Source organism: Bos mutus, chromosome 11 (genome assembly GCF_027580195.1).
Source record: "Bos mutus isolate GX-2022 chromosome 11, NWIPB_WYAK_1.1, whole genome shotgun sequence".
In the NCBI taxonomy this organism is placed as follows: domain Eukaryota; kingdom Metazoa; phylum Chordata; class Mammalia; order Artiodactyla; family Bovidae; genus Bos; species Bos mutus.
This window is the reverse complement of record NC_091627.1, coordinates 85,290,830-85,307,518: the sequence shown is the minus strand read 5'-3', so window position 1 is coordinate 85,307,518 and position 16,689 is coordinate 85,290,830. Positions and strand designations below refer to the sequence as shown.

The following is a 16,689-nucleotide window of genomic DNA, read 5'->3' as shown; positions in this document are numbered from 1 at the left end:
TTTCCTTCTCCAGGGGATCTTCCCAACCCAGGGATCAAACCCAGGTCTCCTTCACTGTAGGCAGATGCTTTACCATCTGAACCATCAGGGAAGACAAGGGAATAACTAATGATGGCTTGGAGGACCAGGGCAGGCTCACAGAGGAGGGGCTTGAACTGAGCCTTGAAGGATGAGAAGCATTTCATTAGGTAAGGAAAGATATTTGAGGCATAGAAGATGGAACGAACAAAGATACACAGGCAAGTGTTTGATAAAATGCATGAACTGTGATCATCTGTACATCTGCATCATATACTAACTACTACAAAGTTTTATTTGAAATACTATGAAATAGAGAAATGAATCAAGTAAGTTCAGCTAGTCCAGTCATTAACTGTTGCAAGTAGCAAAATCACACCAACTAATGTCTAACTGGCTACAGAGACACATTGGGAATAACCCTCAGGCATAAAATTAAGGTCCCATAGGCAAAGTTGGATCCAGAGAAATGTGGCCAGCTTAAAATCTGACAGTCAAACGGGTTTTCTTTCATTATTCAACTTCAGAAAAGAGTCTGATTCCTCCCTGGAGGTAGAGTATAATGGCAGTACTCAGCCTCCTGTCCAAGATGAAAAGCAGTTCAGCTCTGGCCTCATATTGGCTACTGCTGCTGCTGCTGCTGCTAAGTCGCTTCAGTCGTGTCCGACTCTGTGCGACCCCATAGACGGCAGCCCACCAGGCTCCCCCGTCCCTGGGATTCTCCAGGCAAGAACATGGAGTGCGTTGCCATTTCCTTCTCCAATATATGAAAGTGAAAAGTGAAAGTGAAGTCGCTCAGTTGTGTCTGACTCTTAGTGACCCCATGGACTGCAGCGCACCAGGCTCTTCCGTCCATGGGATTTTCCAGGCAAGAGTACTGCAGTGGGGTGCCATTGTCTTCTCCACATATTGGCTACACCACTTAGCAAAATCAAAATCCTACAGGAAAACCAGACTCACCCTTCTAAGAAGGCTTTTCAGCAACCACTTGTTGCTAATCAAGCCATTGCCCCCACCCCAAACATAGACACATACATACACTTTCTCAGGGTGCTGACAGAAGCATTTCTTTCACTCACACAAGATATTTTACCTGAGAGAATTCCTGATAGATATGGTTTTCTCCCTTTCACACTTCCAGGCTCTTTCAGCACTTCTGAGAGATAAGTGCATGCATAGCTCCTGAATCTAAAAGCTTTAACCCCATTTTCAGGGCCGATATTGCCAAGCAATTGATCACTGGAGACTCCCTCCTTCTCCACGGCTGGGCTCAGGTTGCTGCCGTGGATCAAGCTCTTAACTGTGGCTCATGAAGTGGTCACCGGAGCCTGCACAGTGCTTACTTGTGTGAGCTAGGTGCTCCGGACTGCAGAAGAAGCTTAACATACAGTCCTTACCTTTAAAGACCGATGAATCTAGACTCCTTGGGAGGATCCAAGTTTGCTGCTTCTTTCATCTCTATCAATTTTAGGTGAGAGCCTCCAGCTTTGTCCTAGGCAGAACTGAAAAGGATAGTGATAATCACTACTAGAAACAATCATACCAGAGGATGAACTAATCAGACTCTCAGAGAGGGTAACTGATTTTCTCAAGGTCAATCAGCTATTTAAATCATCAAGCTAGGATTTGAGTCCAGAGGCACCATATTTCAGAGCTCAGATTCCCCATCTCCATTCCCTACTGGCACCTAGCTTGGCTCTCAGTATTGCTCTCAGCTAGTGAAAGTGGTAACTGACAACAAAGTAAATAAAGCATGTTTTTATTTATTTTTATTTTTTATTATTTATTTATTTATTTTTGAGTTTAAATTGATGATTTGCTTTATTGAAATGTTAAACCAGCATTGACAGCTACTGTAACCCTTTAATTGACAAATCCACTCAGGAACCATGTGTTAAAAACTTCCTTATGGAGAATGGAAGCATCACCCTCCTTTTTCCATTGTAAACCGGGTGTGTTCAGTGTAGGCTCCCTGTTTTCTGTATCAGTGCTGCATTGTACCAGGAGATGGAATTAGAACAGCACCTTTTAATTTAATTTGTAGCAGGTCAGAGTTCAAAACTGCAATTTCACAAATGTTTGATAAAAAATGTCACTGGTTTTGATTGAGTTGTGTTATTAACCTCTAACTTGAGAGTCTTGGTTTGTTTTTTGTTTCCTTTTTTTGGATTAGCATTAATGTGTCTGACTTCTCAGTAATACGTGCTATTTCTAGTTTTGTTTCTGCTAGAGAACTTCTACCAGTGGAATAATGTATTTCACTGGCTGGTTCAGCATAAAGACTTAAATACAGAAATTGCAAAGTAAATAAGTTACTTACAGAAGATAGTGCTGCTGATATATATATATATTTGTTTCTTCTCCAAATGTAGTAGAAGATATTAAAAATATCTTTTGAAAATAGCAATTTATTTCTTTTTTTTTAATTTTATTTTTAAACTTTACAATATTGTATTGGTTTTGCCAAATATCGAAATGAATCCACCACAGGTGTACATGTGTTCCCCATCCTGAACCCTCCTCCCTCCTCCCTCCCCATACCATCCCTCTGGGTCGTCCCAGTGCACCAGCCCCAAGCATGTTTTTAAAAAAATCTCTCAGGATCCAAAGGAATAAAGTCACAATGTTGGTGATAGTAAGGTTAAGTATATTTGGGTGAAGGGCCTGACCTGACAGTCTTTTTATTCCACTTATTTATGAGGCCCACTTCACTGAGATAAAAATTATCAAATGACATAATTACCATATTTGCATAAGAAATTGGAACTCCATAGTGAACCATTTTATTATTTCTGTCAAAACAAGAGCTTATGACTTAGTCATGTCACTTTATCATGACCTCACTTTATTTGTGAAATGACAGGGTTTGGCTGGATGGTCTCTGGGCCATCTTTTAGTTCTGACCTTCTTTACCACACATGCTGAACCCTTAATTTATATTGCAAGTTGTTCTGGTTGGGTATGGTTTGGTTTGATTTTTCTAAACCATGATACTGCTTCATTTATTTACTTCACACCTATGTATTTGGGGGTCTATGCTATGCTAGACTCTTTCAGACCCTGGGGAATGCAGAGTGAATAAAAATGTCCAAGCCCTCATGAAGTGGAGGTGATGGGCCAAGAAGATCAAAGAGCAAACAAATAAACAGACAGCATTGTTGTTTGATGGTAAATGCTGTGGAGAAAACGGAAGCAATGGAAAGGATACAGGCTTTGAAAATGTGACCTGTTCTTACACGTGTGGTCAGGAGTTGACATTTAAACAGAGACCAGAAACCTTAGAACTTTTTTATTCTTAATGGATGATTGTGGGATATTGTAAATTTGACCAGACCTTGAAGTTGTCAAAATTCTGATAGGAACAAAATGGCCCTGGTGGAGGTATGTGAGTTTGAGTTTCAACCTCACCTCTACACTCACATCCTGTGGGCCCCTGGATTTTCACAAATGAGCTTCTCTTGCTTCTGTGATTCTAAATATTCTATATTAACATTTTAATGACTTTTCAAAAGTACTGCATCTACTTATATATATAATTTTTGCCAATGAGGGTTACGGTATTAGCAGTAAGTTCAAAAGGCTGTTAAAACTGAATTTACAAGATTTTTAAGAAATAGGACTTTGAATTGCATGTAAACTTTGCATCTAGATTTAGAGTATTTCTTTTCTCAGCTTCATAAACCACAGGCTTAGAGAAAGAACCTAAGCTTAAGAGTGTATGAGGAATTAAAAATTCAACGAGTAGGCTAGAAATACTGCTTTCAAAGGGATGGGTGTAGTTTTTTTTTTTTTTTTTTCTGGATTCATTTTCTACCTACTGGCTCATTCACTGTCCATCTCATATTTGTTTTGGAGACCTGGAGCATAGATCCCCAAGAAGAGGAGAGGTAGACATAATAGACCAACAGCAGGTCCTTGAGTTTTAAGAGGAATGGGGTAGACAAGCCCCAGAAAGTGAGGTTTCTAAGGTACATCTCAAAATGAGTAGAGGAAGAAAAGGATTAATTTGCTCTCTAAATCCCAAACATTTGAATCTGATATATGTAACAAAGGCTAAGCCATTACAGATCATCTTGTTTTAACTCCATCACACTGAAAATGCCCATTAAAACTAAGATAGAATATTAAATCCCCTTGTTCTACTCTCTCAGCCTGGGTTTCCTGTGACCACATTCTTTCTCTCTTAGTCTTTATGTCCATGACCATTGATTACCAGATGTTAGGTAAGAGAACACTTAACAAGTAATTATTAATAATTAATAACACCTAATTAGTTATAGGAGGATTGTGTGCTAAATACTTATTATTGACAATGTTTAGCAGGTTTATCATCTTCGTCTCAATGAACTTTTATTGAGCTGCTATTCTATGTAAGAATATAAAACAGGCACCAAGAATACAGAGATGGAAAAACTAGCCTCTTTACTCAAGAAGTTTGTTTATAAGATGAGATTATATACATAAGTTATATACAGCAGAAAATCATGGTTTTGGTTCCAATTGAGTTCTACAAATTTTCCAAGAAAGGGATAATATCCTATTGGACTGAAGTTGACAGCCCAGCAAGGTACTGGACCTGAGTTAGATTTTGGGGAATGAGTAAGGATTTGACAATTGGAGTAGGGTGAGGAGGGCAGACCAGGCTACAGGGAAGAAAAGAGACAAGATAGGAATGCAAGTGATGAGTAAGCGTTAGGAGGCTGGAATACCTCCTACGAATCAAAAAAAATGTTGGAGAGGAAGGTCTGGGACATTGGAAGACCTTGAGGTTCACTGTCTATTTCAACAAGGAGAGAGTGATTCAAGAGCATGATCAAGAGATGATCAGAGAGATATTTAAAGAAAAATAATCTAGTACAAGTATAGAGTGTTGATAAACTAATGAGGATGTTACTATAGATGTTTGGGAACAAAGCAGTCAGGTTGAATTAAAGAAGTGACATAGAAAGAAAGGAGAAAATGTAAGAAACCATGTGAAAGAAGACTCAAAGATTTCACTGCGGTGGATCATAGGATGAGAGGAAAATCATTCCAAGGGCTTAAGTCTGGGTCAATAGTGGCAATTGTGACAGAGCCTGGGAATGAAATCTGAAGGGGGTACCTGGATAGGCTGAAGATGACCAGTGTGATTTAACCAGCTTGAATTTGAGGTAACCTTGGAACAGCCAAGTGCAAATTTTCATTGAAAAGAAGTTCAAGATATATAAAAAGGACATTCATTTAGCAGAAAAAAAGATCAGAAAGACAGTTTTGTTTCCTGCTCTTGAAATATACACCTGAATACTGCAAAGACAGCTAAAACTGCATAGTGGAAGACCTAGAAATGAGGAGATTGTGAACTATTTCGCATCACTTTAGTTCGGGTACAATGCATCGTTTGGGTTTTGATTTTTAAATTGAACAAAAGGACAGTTATGAAAGGCTCTGGACTGGGTGCTGGGAAGGAAGGCCCCTGGTTGCCATATCATCACATGGCTGAGTAATATTTGGAGAGGCCCTGCTAGATTTTAGCCTCGCATTTTAGAGCGGCAAGGATTTTGAGAGCTTCTGAATAATAGAGGTGAGGAAATGGAAGCCTGGAGAGGGTTCCTGTCTTTTTCATGGTCACACAGTGAATGAGAAGTCAGGATCAGATCTCAGTCCAGGGTTCCTTCCTTCCGCCAACACTGCTGGTCAATGCGTGTACCTTCCCGACTCTTTAACATTTTTACACAGATCTATGGTAGGAAGCGGAGAAGGCAATGGCACTCCACTCCAGTACTCTTGCCTGGAAAATCCATGGACAGAGGAGCCTGGTGGGCTGCAGTCCATGGGGTCACTGAGAGTTGGACGCGACTGAGCGACTTCACTTTCACTTTTCACTGTCATGCATTGGAGAAGGAAATGGCAACCCACTCTAGTGTTCTTGCCTGGAGAATCCCAGGGACGGGGAAGCCTGGTGGGCTGCCGTCTCTGGGGTCGCACAGAGTCGGACACGACTGAAGCGACTTAGCAGCAGCAGCAGCAGCAGCATGGTAGGAAGCCTGATGAAGATGTTCACAGATTATATCATCAAAAAGCAAAATGGGGACCTCCCTGGTGGTCCAGCAGTTAAGACTTTGCACTTCCAATGTGGGGCAGGGGTTGTAGGGTGGGGTGCAGGTTCAATCCCTGGTTGGGGAACTAAGAACCCACAGGCTGTGCAGTGCAACCAAATTAAAAAATAGCAAAATGGATGCCTTAAGAAGAGTGCTAAATACATAGCAGTGAAGGCAGGAAGTGATGGGGCGAGGAGAGGACATGCATGTGCCCTGTTAGATCAACTCACCTTCAGTTCAGGGAATTATTTTCAAATGACATCAGAACAAGATGAATCTACATAATCTACACATGGAATGATTTCCCATCGTACATTTAAGGAGCCCTAGATAGATTCTAATGCGGTTGTTTAGTATCTTTCCATACTTATTTTTAAAGGCTCTGAAGAACTGGATTGCTATCCAACTACCTGGGATGTGAGAAGTATGTAATTCAGTTGGGAGGTAGGAGCATTTCTATATTTTATTTACTTATTCCTGTCCTAACTTTTTCCAAAAAGGAAACTGAAATAGTGCAGTATGAAGTTTAGGAATCAAAATACAGCATCTCAGCAAAACCAGCCCCAATGTGCCTCATGTATTCTGGTCCCTTTATGGAATGCTTTTAGGCCTAATTTTTTTTTTTCTTTTTTTTTTTTGGTCGCACCACTGAGTGGCTTTCAGGATCTTAGCTCCCTGACCAAGGATTGAACCTGTGCCCTCAGCAGTAAAAGCACAGAGTCCTAAACAGGGAATTCCCCAGGGCTTTTATCCTTGTGCCAAACTTACCAGATGTGGTAAGAAATTACAATTGATTGGGTTCAGTATGCCTTAGCTCTGAGGAGGACATGTATGAAATAGAAATTCATTTTAAAAATTTAAAAAGAAATTATCGAACTAATGATGGCATTGCATTTGTTATCAATTATATCTAGGTTACTATGCTGTTGAACCCTAATAAGAACAGATTATTGGATGATCCTTGCCCTAGGCAGGATAGATGACAGTTGAGGAGAATGGCCAAGTCAGGCTTATAAAGAGTATGAGTCATGCTCTGCCCTCTGCAGGGTGACCTCTGTCAACGGTGCTCGGGCTATGGGTGACTCTACTACTGAGGTCATAGATGTGCAGGATTCGTCTACGATTTCCAAGTCTTGGGGTTCCCTGGGAGGTGGTGAGAGGTTAGTCTTTCTGAAGATTGGATTTTACTCTAGTCTCATTTTTAGCAGTTCAGAAAGCGCCAAAGGCAGATCCAAATTAGATGTCATTTCATCTGAACTATGAAAAAGAATTCTCCCAGGAATATCAGCAGTAACCTGGTTTCCACTCTCACCTAAAATAGGTTTTTAGTGGTAACTGATGCTCTATTTTACAAAGCACTGCTAACTCAGCTTGTGATTCAGGTCTAGTGAGTTCTGCCACTGCCTCTGCTTTGGAAGGAAGAATACTTCTGAGGACTAGTTAAGGATTTACCCTCTGTAATTTAGGGCCATCCCTAGGGCTGGAGGGAGCTCTCGCTGGAGCTCAGGGCTCCTTCCCTGTACAAGTCTCCCAGGAGCCTCTCCTGCCCTCCACTGCCTTTCCCCTCTTCCAATCAGGACTGACCTACTAAAAACATAGCAAGAGTCAATTTTCTTTTGAAGGAAGTATTTACCTCGTATTCAGGTAACACCGTGCCCTCTGCCTCTTGCAGAGTGTCTCTGGGAGGCTCTTAACTTCCACTCAGATGAATCCAGGGAGAGAACCTGTTTAAAAGGTTGAAATTAAAGTGAGTCAAACCAGGATAAGAAAAGAGATGGAAGAAAAGAAAACATCTGTGTGGAAAAGAAAACATCTTCCACGCCAGACCCAGAGCCCCTGAAGCATCCAGGTTTGCAAAATCAGATTTTAACACCTTTTTATTTTTGCCAATCAATGAGTCAGAAGAGCTTCTGGAAGTATTATGGGCTTTTGATAAGTTTTGATCTCTTAAACGAAGCAGTCTTAAAATAATTATCTCTGGCCATTGGATATTTTCGTGTGTAATGACATGCTGATAATATTTCTTTTTCTGACTGAGTTGACAAATAGCAACTCAAGCAAATTATCTTGACTAATATTTGTAGATAGAACAAAAACAAATTAATGTGTCTGTGGAGTGGAGGTAGGAGGACTTCTGGTTTCCACACTCAGGGAAAAAGAACCTCTGTGTGCTTTACGAGCTACAGAAGTGCCCACTCTCTGTGCTTTGTCCCTCTTCCCACTGGTTCTGAGCACTCTGCGGTTGCTGGCAACAATGGAGTATCAGTTATAACTAGTTTTGTTGCAGGGTCATTTGTTAGGAAATTCTGTCTACTCTCTTTTGATTTCTCAAGCCCAATGGTGGATACAGTGAAACTTGGCTCAATAAAATAAAATTGGATTTTTTTTCTAACAAAAATCAGCTCCAGGCTAAACTCTTTCCATATTTATCACTGATTATTTTTTGCTCATGTGAAGCACATGTGGTAAAGAGTATGTTTCTCTGGTAGTCTATTAGATGCGAATTCAACTCACTTCCACAAAATATTTGGTGACCACAAGCTCAGAATGGGGAAAGGAGCTGGGGATACAAAAATGAATAAAATACACTCTCTGCTTATGGTCTGGTGAGGGAACTAGCATTCAGGCAGTTAACCAAGGATGTGACAATGGCCTTGTGACCTTTTTTCAGTGGCAGGGGTCATCCAGTTTCTAGCAACACCTATATTTGAGAAAAGGTCAAGTAAGAAGCTGACTTGAGGACCAAGAACTTTTTGAAAATAAGACTACTTATTGTTTGAGTTGTCTGCTGACAGATTCCTATTTTACTTTAATTTATTGCCTTTCCATAAATTGCTATGTTTTCAAGGATGATTTGATTATATATATTTGAGGGAAGTGGGTATAAAAAGTTACATTATCACTAAAACATCCTCATTTTAAACACATGCGTATATACTTATGCATTGTGAAATTTGTCTTATCTCTTTATTTTGCTTCTTAGGGTCACACTGTGCTCTTTGTTTTTTTGGTTGGATTTTTTTTTTTTGCATTTTATTGAATAATGAATTACATCAATAGATTTCTAAGCATCAAGATATTTTTATAACCTAATACCACTAATCAAACTGTTGTATTTTTGTTTTCTAGTATTTTATTTAGAATATTTGTATATCTAGGCTATCCTAGAGTAGATTTGGTATCAGAACCTCACAGAATGGATTTAGTGACTTGTACATATCTTATTTTGGGGTATGGATTAAATGACACAGTCACTGTTATTTATAGACATTTCCTGTTATATTTTCCTGGGTGATTTCTTATTTGGGGGTTGATATTCAACCTCCCCCTTTCAATATCTTCTGTAAATAGTTGCTATAATTGATTTTATAAAGCAAATTTCAATGATCTATGTTTTCCTTAAAAATTATCCATTTCATTTAGCTTTAAAAGTTATTGATAATAAAATGAACATAGAATTTTATTAATAATATTTTATAGCCTCTGAATCAGTGGTTACGTCCTATTTTTTTGTTCTACTTTGTATTCTTTCTCTTTCTCTCAATCTCCATATCTCTCATTAGACTTATCAAAACTTTTCTCATTTTACAATGTATTCAATCTTTTTTTTTTTCAAATAGATATCAGACCCCATGTAAGAACTGATATACTTTTAATGACAGTAAAAGTGGTTTTTGATACAATAGTGGTTTGGAATCCTGTCACATGAGCAGTTTATGTAAAGATAGAAAGCAATAGAAAAAATAATGGTCCTATTGGAACTGCTTCCCTAATCATTCAGAGGAACAGTTTCCTTTTGCATAAAATGGATAGTAAAGTGTGCTGCCCACTGCACAGCATGGCTACAATCATCGGGTGAGATAATGTAGGTGTGAGTGTTTTGGAGACTAAGACGCAGGTACAAAAAAGGTCATGAAATATGTCATTTCATGAAACTTATGTTGCTTTTAGGCTGTATGGAAAAAACAAACAACACCTTTCATAATTTTCTTTAAAGTACTTTTTTATATCACAAAGTTCATATGGACTTTCCTCTTTGAAAACATTAGCAAGATTTGTCCTGATGAATTACTTTAGTTTCAGGGGAAAATATTTCCTCATCACCCTCCCCCCAACATAAAGAGTTCTCATTCTACTAAATTAGAAATGTGCACTAAAGACCCATTCAATAAAGGACATCGGAATGGAAATTAACTCAAGTCTGCTTTCAATTAATTTCAATTCCCCAAAGTGCAAAACTTTCCTTTTCTGTCACAGCAGTAATTGGAAAGTAATAGACAATCCTAGGCTTTTGTGGTCTTACGCCTGCACTGGTGTGTGGGGTATACATTCTAGGTCAGTCTGGGGGAGGGTCAGAAGATTTTCTGGTATTCTTTCTGCTTCTATTAACTTTATTAATGCTGCTAATCTTATTACTTGAGTTAATGTCATAAAAATCTGGCTATAACTTTTTAGATGAATGTTTCAATGTTCCTATATCTCTATTGTGATCATTTTGGAACCTTTTTTAAAGCAGCAGAAACCCATTTTAAAGGAAATTTCTTCCTCCAAAGTTATAGTATGTAAATTAGATGAGAACAGAGAGACTCTGCTTCAGGGGAAGGGAAGGGGGGGCCCAGGACTCCACCAGCTTAGTGGCTTTCTCTTTGCTCCCAAGGCAGGCTTAGAAAAACCCAAGGGCTTCAAAGTAGAGACTAAAAACTATTGTTCTATGTAATGATCAGACATGGTTTAGAGACAAACAGGCATTTTCTAAAAACTTATCAGTATTTTCTCAAGGGTCTGCCGAGGCCCAGATGGATGTTATTAGAGGCTGCTGCTGCTGCTGCTGCTGCTAAGTCACTTTAGTCGTGTCCGACTCTGTGCGACCCCATAGACGGCAGCCCACCAGGCTCCCCCATCCCTGGGATTCTCCAGGCAAGAACACTGGAGTGGGTGGCTTCCCTGATAGCTCAGTTGGTAAAGAATCTGTCTGCAATGCAGGAGACCTGCTTTGATTCCTGGGTTGAGAAGTTCCTCTGGAGAAGGGCATGGCGACCCACTCCAGGATTCTTACCTAGAGAATCCACTCCAGTATTCTTGGGCTTCCCTGGTGGCTCAGACAGTAAAGAATCTGCCTGCAATGCAGGAGACCTGGGTTCGATCCCTGAGTTGGGAAGGTCCCCTGGAGGAGGGCATGGCAACACACTCCAGTATTCTTGACTGGAGAATCCCCATGGACAGAGGAGCCTGGCAGGCTACAGTCCATGAGGTCGCAAAGAGTCGGACACGACTAAGCACAGCACAGCACAGGCAGTGATTCAAGGATTATGAAGGACAAAGTACAGAATTACTGGGCTCAGAGAGTGAGGGATGCCCACAGACAATGAAGCAGACTACAGGTAAGATCTCAAAGGAATTTCATAATGTTGTATAGCTCTTCCCAGAAAAAGTCATACTACTTTCCCACATAATACTGTTATTTTCCCTTTTAAGATGTATCTTTCAAAATATGTTACTCACTAATATGATCATACTCTTCAAACTAGCAATTTTCTTCTGTAAATCTAGCCTAAAAATGCCTTAAATAAGAGGGGAAAAAATCTATATTCTTTTTTATATTAACTATAATTTTCCATTAACTATACTGACAAATAGAAAATGATCCTAATATTCAATAATTTGAAAAGGAAAAGACAACAGTGACATAATTCCTCAAACAACTATTTTTCAGTAATTAAATATAATGACTGCAAAACTATTTGGAGAAATCTAGGAATTGAATCCATCAGTTCTGAAGTCATGGAGACCTATTCCAATTCTGGCTCCCTCTGCCATATCTTATCCATGATTCTCACTACATCATTACCTCATTTTCCCAAGCCTCAATATGCTCATCTGTAAAATGAAGATAATGATCCACACTGAACAGGATCAATGTGAGGATTCAATTAGATGTGACAATATAAAGAAAACATGAAGACGGTGCTACAATCACAGCAGCTGTTCAAAAAATGTAGATACTTGATCAATGTGAGGATTCAATTAGATGTGACAATATAAAGAAAACATGAAGACGGTGCTATGACCACAGCAGCTGTTCAAAAAATGTAGATACTTATCCTCTATCAACAGATTTGTTAATAAACTTAGGGAAATACATGACGTCCTAAGAAAATATAAATTCTAAAATTAAGCTTAAAAGTTAACTAGACCAATTACCTTTTAAGAAATTGAATTGGGTTTAAGGATGTGTCTATTTTTTTAAAGGCATTAAGACCAAATGTTTTCATAGCTATGCTATACTATCTTTTGACGAGCAGACAATTCCAATTTAATTGAAACATTTCTAGATTATAGGACAAGATAAAAAACCTCTCTAATTCATTTTAAGAAGCTAGGATAATGTGAATGTCCCTTTGCCGTAGAATAAAAAATAAAAAAGCAATAAATCTTCCACAGATCAAAATCACTCATGAATATAGATGCTGCTGCTAGGTCGCTTCAGTCGTGTCCAACTCTGTGCGACCCCAGAGACGGCAGCCCACCAGGCTACCCGTCCCTGGGATTCTCCAGGCAAGAACACTGGAGTGGGTTGCCATTTCCTTCTCCAATGCATGAAAGTGAAAAGTGAAAGTGAAGTCGCTCAGTCGCGTCCAACTGTCAGCGACCCCATGGACTGCAGCCCACCAGGCTCCTCCATCCATGGATTGTCCAGGCAGGAGTACTGGAATGGGTTGCCATTGCCTTCTCTGAATATAGATGCAAAAATGTCTAAATATTAACAAATAGAATCCAGCAGGGTGTCAATAAAACTAACTCCTATGACCAAGCAAATATTCCAGGAATGTGAGGATGATTCAACATCAGAGAATCAGTATAATTTATTATGACAAAGGAGAAAAAGGCAAGTCTATCAGTAGCTGCTAAAAGATGGATAAGATACAGTAGCCATTCCTTTTAAGAAATTTTGGTAAAACAAGGCTAAAGTTACTTAAATATGATATACATTATTTACCAAAGGTAGAAAATATGATTCTAAATGACTTTAAAGTCATTTACATTGAAATAAGAAGATGGATAATAATATCCACTGTCACTGTTATTAGTAAACATTATTCTAGAGGCTGTAGCAAATACAATCAACTGTGAAATAACCAGTATAAAATTTGAAAACAAGAATAAAAATCATCTAGAAGTATTTATTTTAAAATCTTCTATAATTAATAAAGGAATTTAGTAAGATGGCTGAGAACAAAATAAATATTTAAAAAAGAGAGAGAATACAAACACCAGCTAGAGAGAATTGGAAATTGAAAAATGCCATTCACAGTAGCAGTAAAAACTATACAATACTTAAGAATAAATGAGTCTTACTTATTAAACCCCCAAGTATATAAAAGCACCAATATATACAGCTCATGTTTGTTGTAGCATTGTTTACAGTGACAAAATAATGGAAATAAAGGGAACGCCCATCAATAAAGGAACAATTAAAACAGATTATTCCTACCATGGATGTTACTCAGTCACTAACAGTGATTTGTTAGATTTACACCAGTTAACTTGGAAAGATTGCCATGATATATGAAGTGAGAGGGGATGATGCAGAGAGGAAGAGTATGAACCTACAATGACAACCCCCGCCTTATCTGTATATTCTGTATATACATTTGAATGTGGCTCTATGAGGATGGAGAAAGGAATGAAGAATTTCAGCAGATTGTTAACACTGACTGAGTCTTAGGAGGGACACTTGTACCTCTACACAAAAAACCACAATAAAAACAACTTGAATAATAAAGGTCCAATTTGTAAAAGAAAGAAAAATACTTAATATAGGTAAAAAAGTAGATATAAAATTATAGGCTCCATTAACAATCAGGTAAAATATTCAAGGGAAAAGTGATTGACTAGCAATAAAATCAAGTGATCAAAAAGTAGAGGCATCAGAGTTGTTTTTTTTCCCCTCAATATTTACTAAATTTTTTATAATGTGGTTTGGTTGCTTTCATAATTAAATAAATAAAATTTCTAATTTATTTTCTAGTGACCATATACCTTATCTTACTTCTTGAAATCAGTAACTATTTGTACATTTGTGAACTTGATGTCTTACCTCTGAAAATGCATAAATTTACATTTTACCTATGTCAGATGGCAGTTTGGGGGTTTGCTTTTAATTAGCTGCAGATTAGATCAATAAATCTTCTGGAATTAATTATCCATAAAAAATCCCATTAAAATGTGGCTTCACATATTTTAATACTTTTTCCCCCAAATAGTAACAGAAATCACTTCTAACAATTACTTTCAAAGCTGTGTGGTTTTGAGCAGATGATTTATCTTCCCCTCTCCACGCCTCGGTTGCTTCTCCAATAAATGAGGAAGTTAAATCAAGTAATTTTCTCAGTGTCTTTTGGCTCTAACTTTCTGTGATTTAATTATATTCATCATGGAATTCATTAAATATCAAATGATTATTTGCTAAGGAGGAGAAACTTTTCATCTTAGTAATGTTTATATCAGCTATGAAAGAGATTCAGATAGCTAGGGAAGATGCCTTACCTTGACATAATTTCCATGCTCACATGAAAAATGTACAAGATTCCAAATAGCATACAGCCTTCACTTTGGGCCTCTCTTTAGATCCCCCATTTATAATTGTGCAGCTATTGACCAATGCTTTTTCATCCATGTGTGCCTTCCAGAGTCTGTCAATTTATCATTTTGGTTCACAGACCTCAATATATGCATGAAACAGTAATTTCTAGTTTGAGGTATAAATTATATAGGATAAAAGGCACCTAGTCAAAGTACACATTTTGATGAATTTTGACAAATTTATGCATCTGGATAAACACGACCACAATTAAGCAATAGAATATTTTTATCAACCTAAAAAGTTCCCTGTGCTTCTTCCCAGTTCAACTCCCACCTCCTGCCCTCGGTAAACACTGATCTGCATTTTATCACCAGAAATTAGATGTGTCTTTTCTACAGCAAGGAACAAAGTTGTAACTTATGCTTTCTCAATCTTGAATAGTGTTAATATATTTTTAGTATTTCAATTACGTTTCTTAATTGCAAAGCAATAGGAAATAACTGGCTGATTTACGCAGCAAAGGACATTGCTAAAAGGATATGCACAGCTCATAAAATCTCTGGGAGACTGGAGAACCAGGTTTGGGATTATACATCCAGCAGCAATGCCCCAAATCATGTAGCAGAGTTGTTCTGGTGAGGAAAGCAGCAGCTGGAGTTACCTAAACTGTCTATACCAGATCATGGTCACCACTACCACCCTTGTTGATGCTGCTGCTGCTTGTCTTAAGAATCATTTCTATTTCTAAGAAAGTAGAAAGTGTATCAAGTATATCTGCCCTAGAAAATCCTTCTGCAACTGCCAGCACCAATTGAGGTGAGTGTATCAAAATGTTACCACATGTCCATCATGCCTTAGCTGCAAGGGAGGCTAGGAGAACCTGGCACTTTCAGCCTTCGCATAAGGGGAGGCCTCTGATCAAGCTGCATAAGGTTGGGGAATTCCCCCATCACTGAAAAGGATTAAAATTCTAGATGGGATAAAAAGAGTGCCAGTGTCCACAATACTATTTTTACTTGTTAGATTGCATTCTGAACCAGCAGCTTCATGTCAAAACATCACACCAGCCAGGCCACATTTGAGTAGCATCTCCTGGTATAAAGAAGTCTACAGATGGTGCAAGTGGGGACAAGGCCATCACAGAACTTACTGTTTAATGAAATAGAAACAGATATATCAGCCTTCATGCTTACTCAAGTTAATTTCCCCAAACTATACCCTGCTAATAAAATTAATGGGTTTAAGTTAATGGTTTGATCCCCAACAGAATTCAGTATATTAAAAACTACCATAATTTTAAGTAATGAAATTCATACTTGCTGACAAAATATTTACCTTTGAGTTTTAAGCTAAATATGTGCTCAACTTAATATTTTCACTCTTCTGAAGCTGCACATAACACCTGTTGCTTCTGTGTTTGTTTCAATTTTTTAAAGTTAGCACATAAAGTAAGTCCAGTCACTTCACCTGTTCCCTTACTCTTGATTTCAACTGACAGGTCTGGGGACGAGGGGATGGCCTGATCCAGGGACGATGAAGATGCAATGTTGAATAAGCTGGAGGAGAGAAGCAACAGGCACCATGGAAAAGACCAAAACCAAGCAAGGTTAGATTTTTCCTATGTCTTGCTTAAGGCTCAGGATTTAAGAAATATAGGTTGTAGGCTTGTCTTGCCCTTATCTCGCAACATGAATAAGCTGTTAACTTGACTATTCTTACTTCATTATCATAACAGAATGACCAGGAAGAGCACAGATGTGGTACTGGGGAAACGGGAAATGCTACATGTATATCTATAATTTGAGTAGTTTCTTACTTTTCTTAGCAATAATTTTAGGACTGCCTCAGAATGACCTCCTGAAAAGGGTCAAGATATATATGGAACTAACAGACAGCCAACGCGACCTAGAAACATGAGGGCTTTCTCTTTTAAACTTTACCACACAGAATCAACCACATAAAGGTAGGGTCTGTTATCATCTTCCATTGATAGGTAAAGAAACAGTCATA

The 16,689-nt window shown here is 38.4% G+C and overlaps 1 protein-coding gene across 1 annotated transcript in view; it reads left to right on the top strand.

Moving 5' to 3' along the window:
- The first annotated feature begins 16,260 nt into the window (after positions 1–16,260).
- Positions 16,261–16,689, top strand: part of ARHGEF33 (Rho guanine nucleotide exchange factor 33) — a 51,265-nt gene continuing 50,836 nt past the window's right edge. Inside the window, exon 1 of the mRNA XM_070380201.1 lies at positions 16,261–16,285. Within this exon, the coding sequence (XP_070236302.1) occupies positions 16,261–16,285 (25 nt within the window). The remainder of the gene's footprint in view (positions 16,286–16,689) is intronic.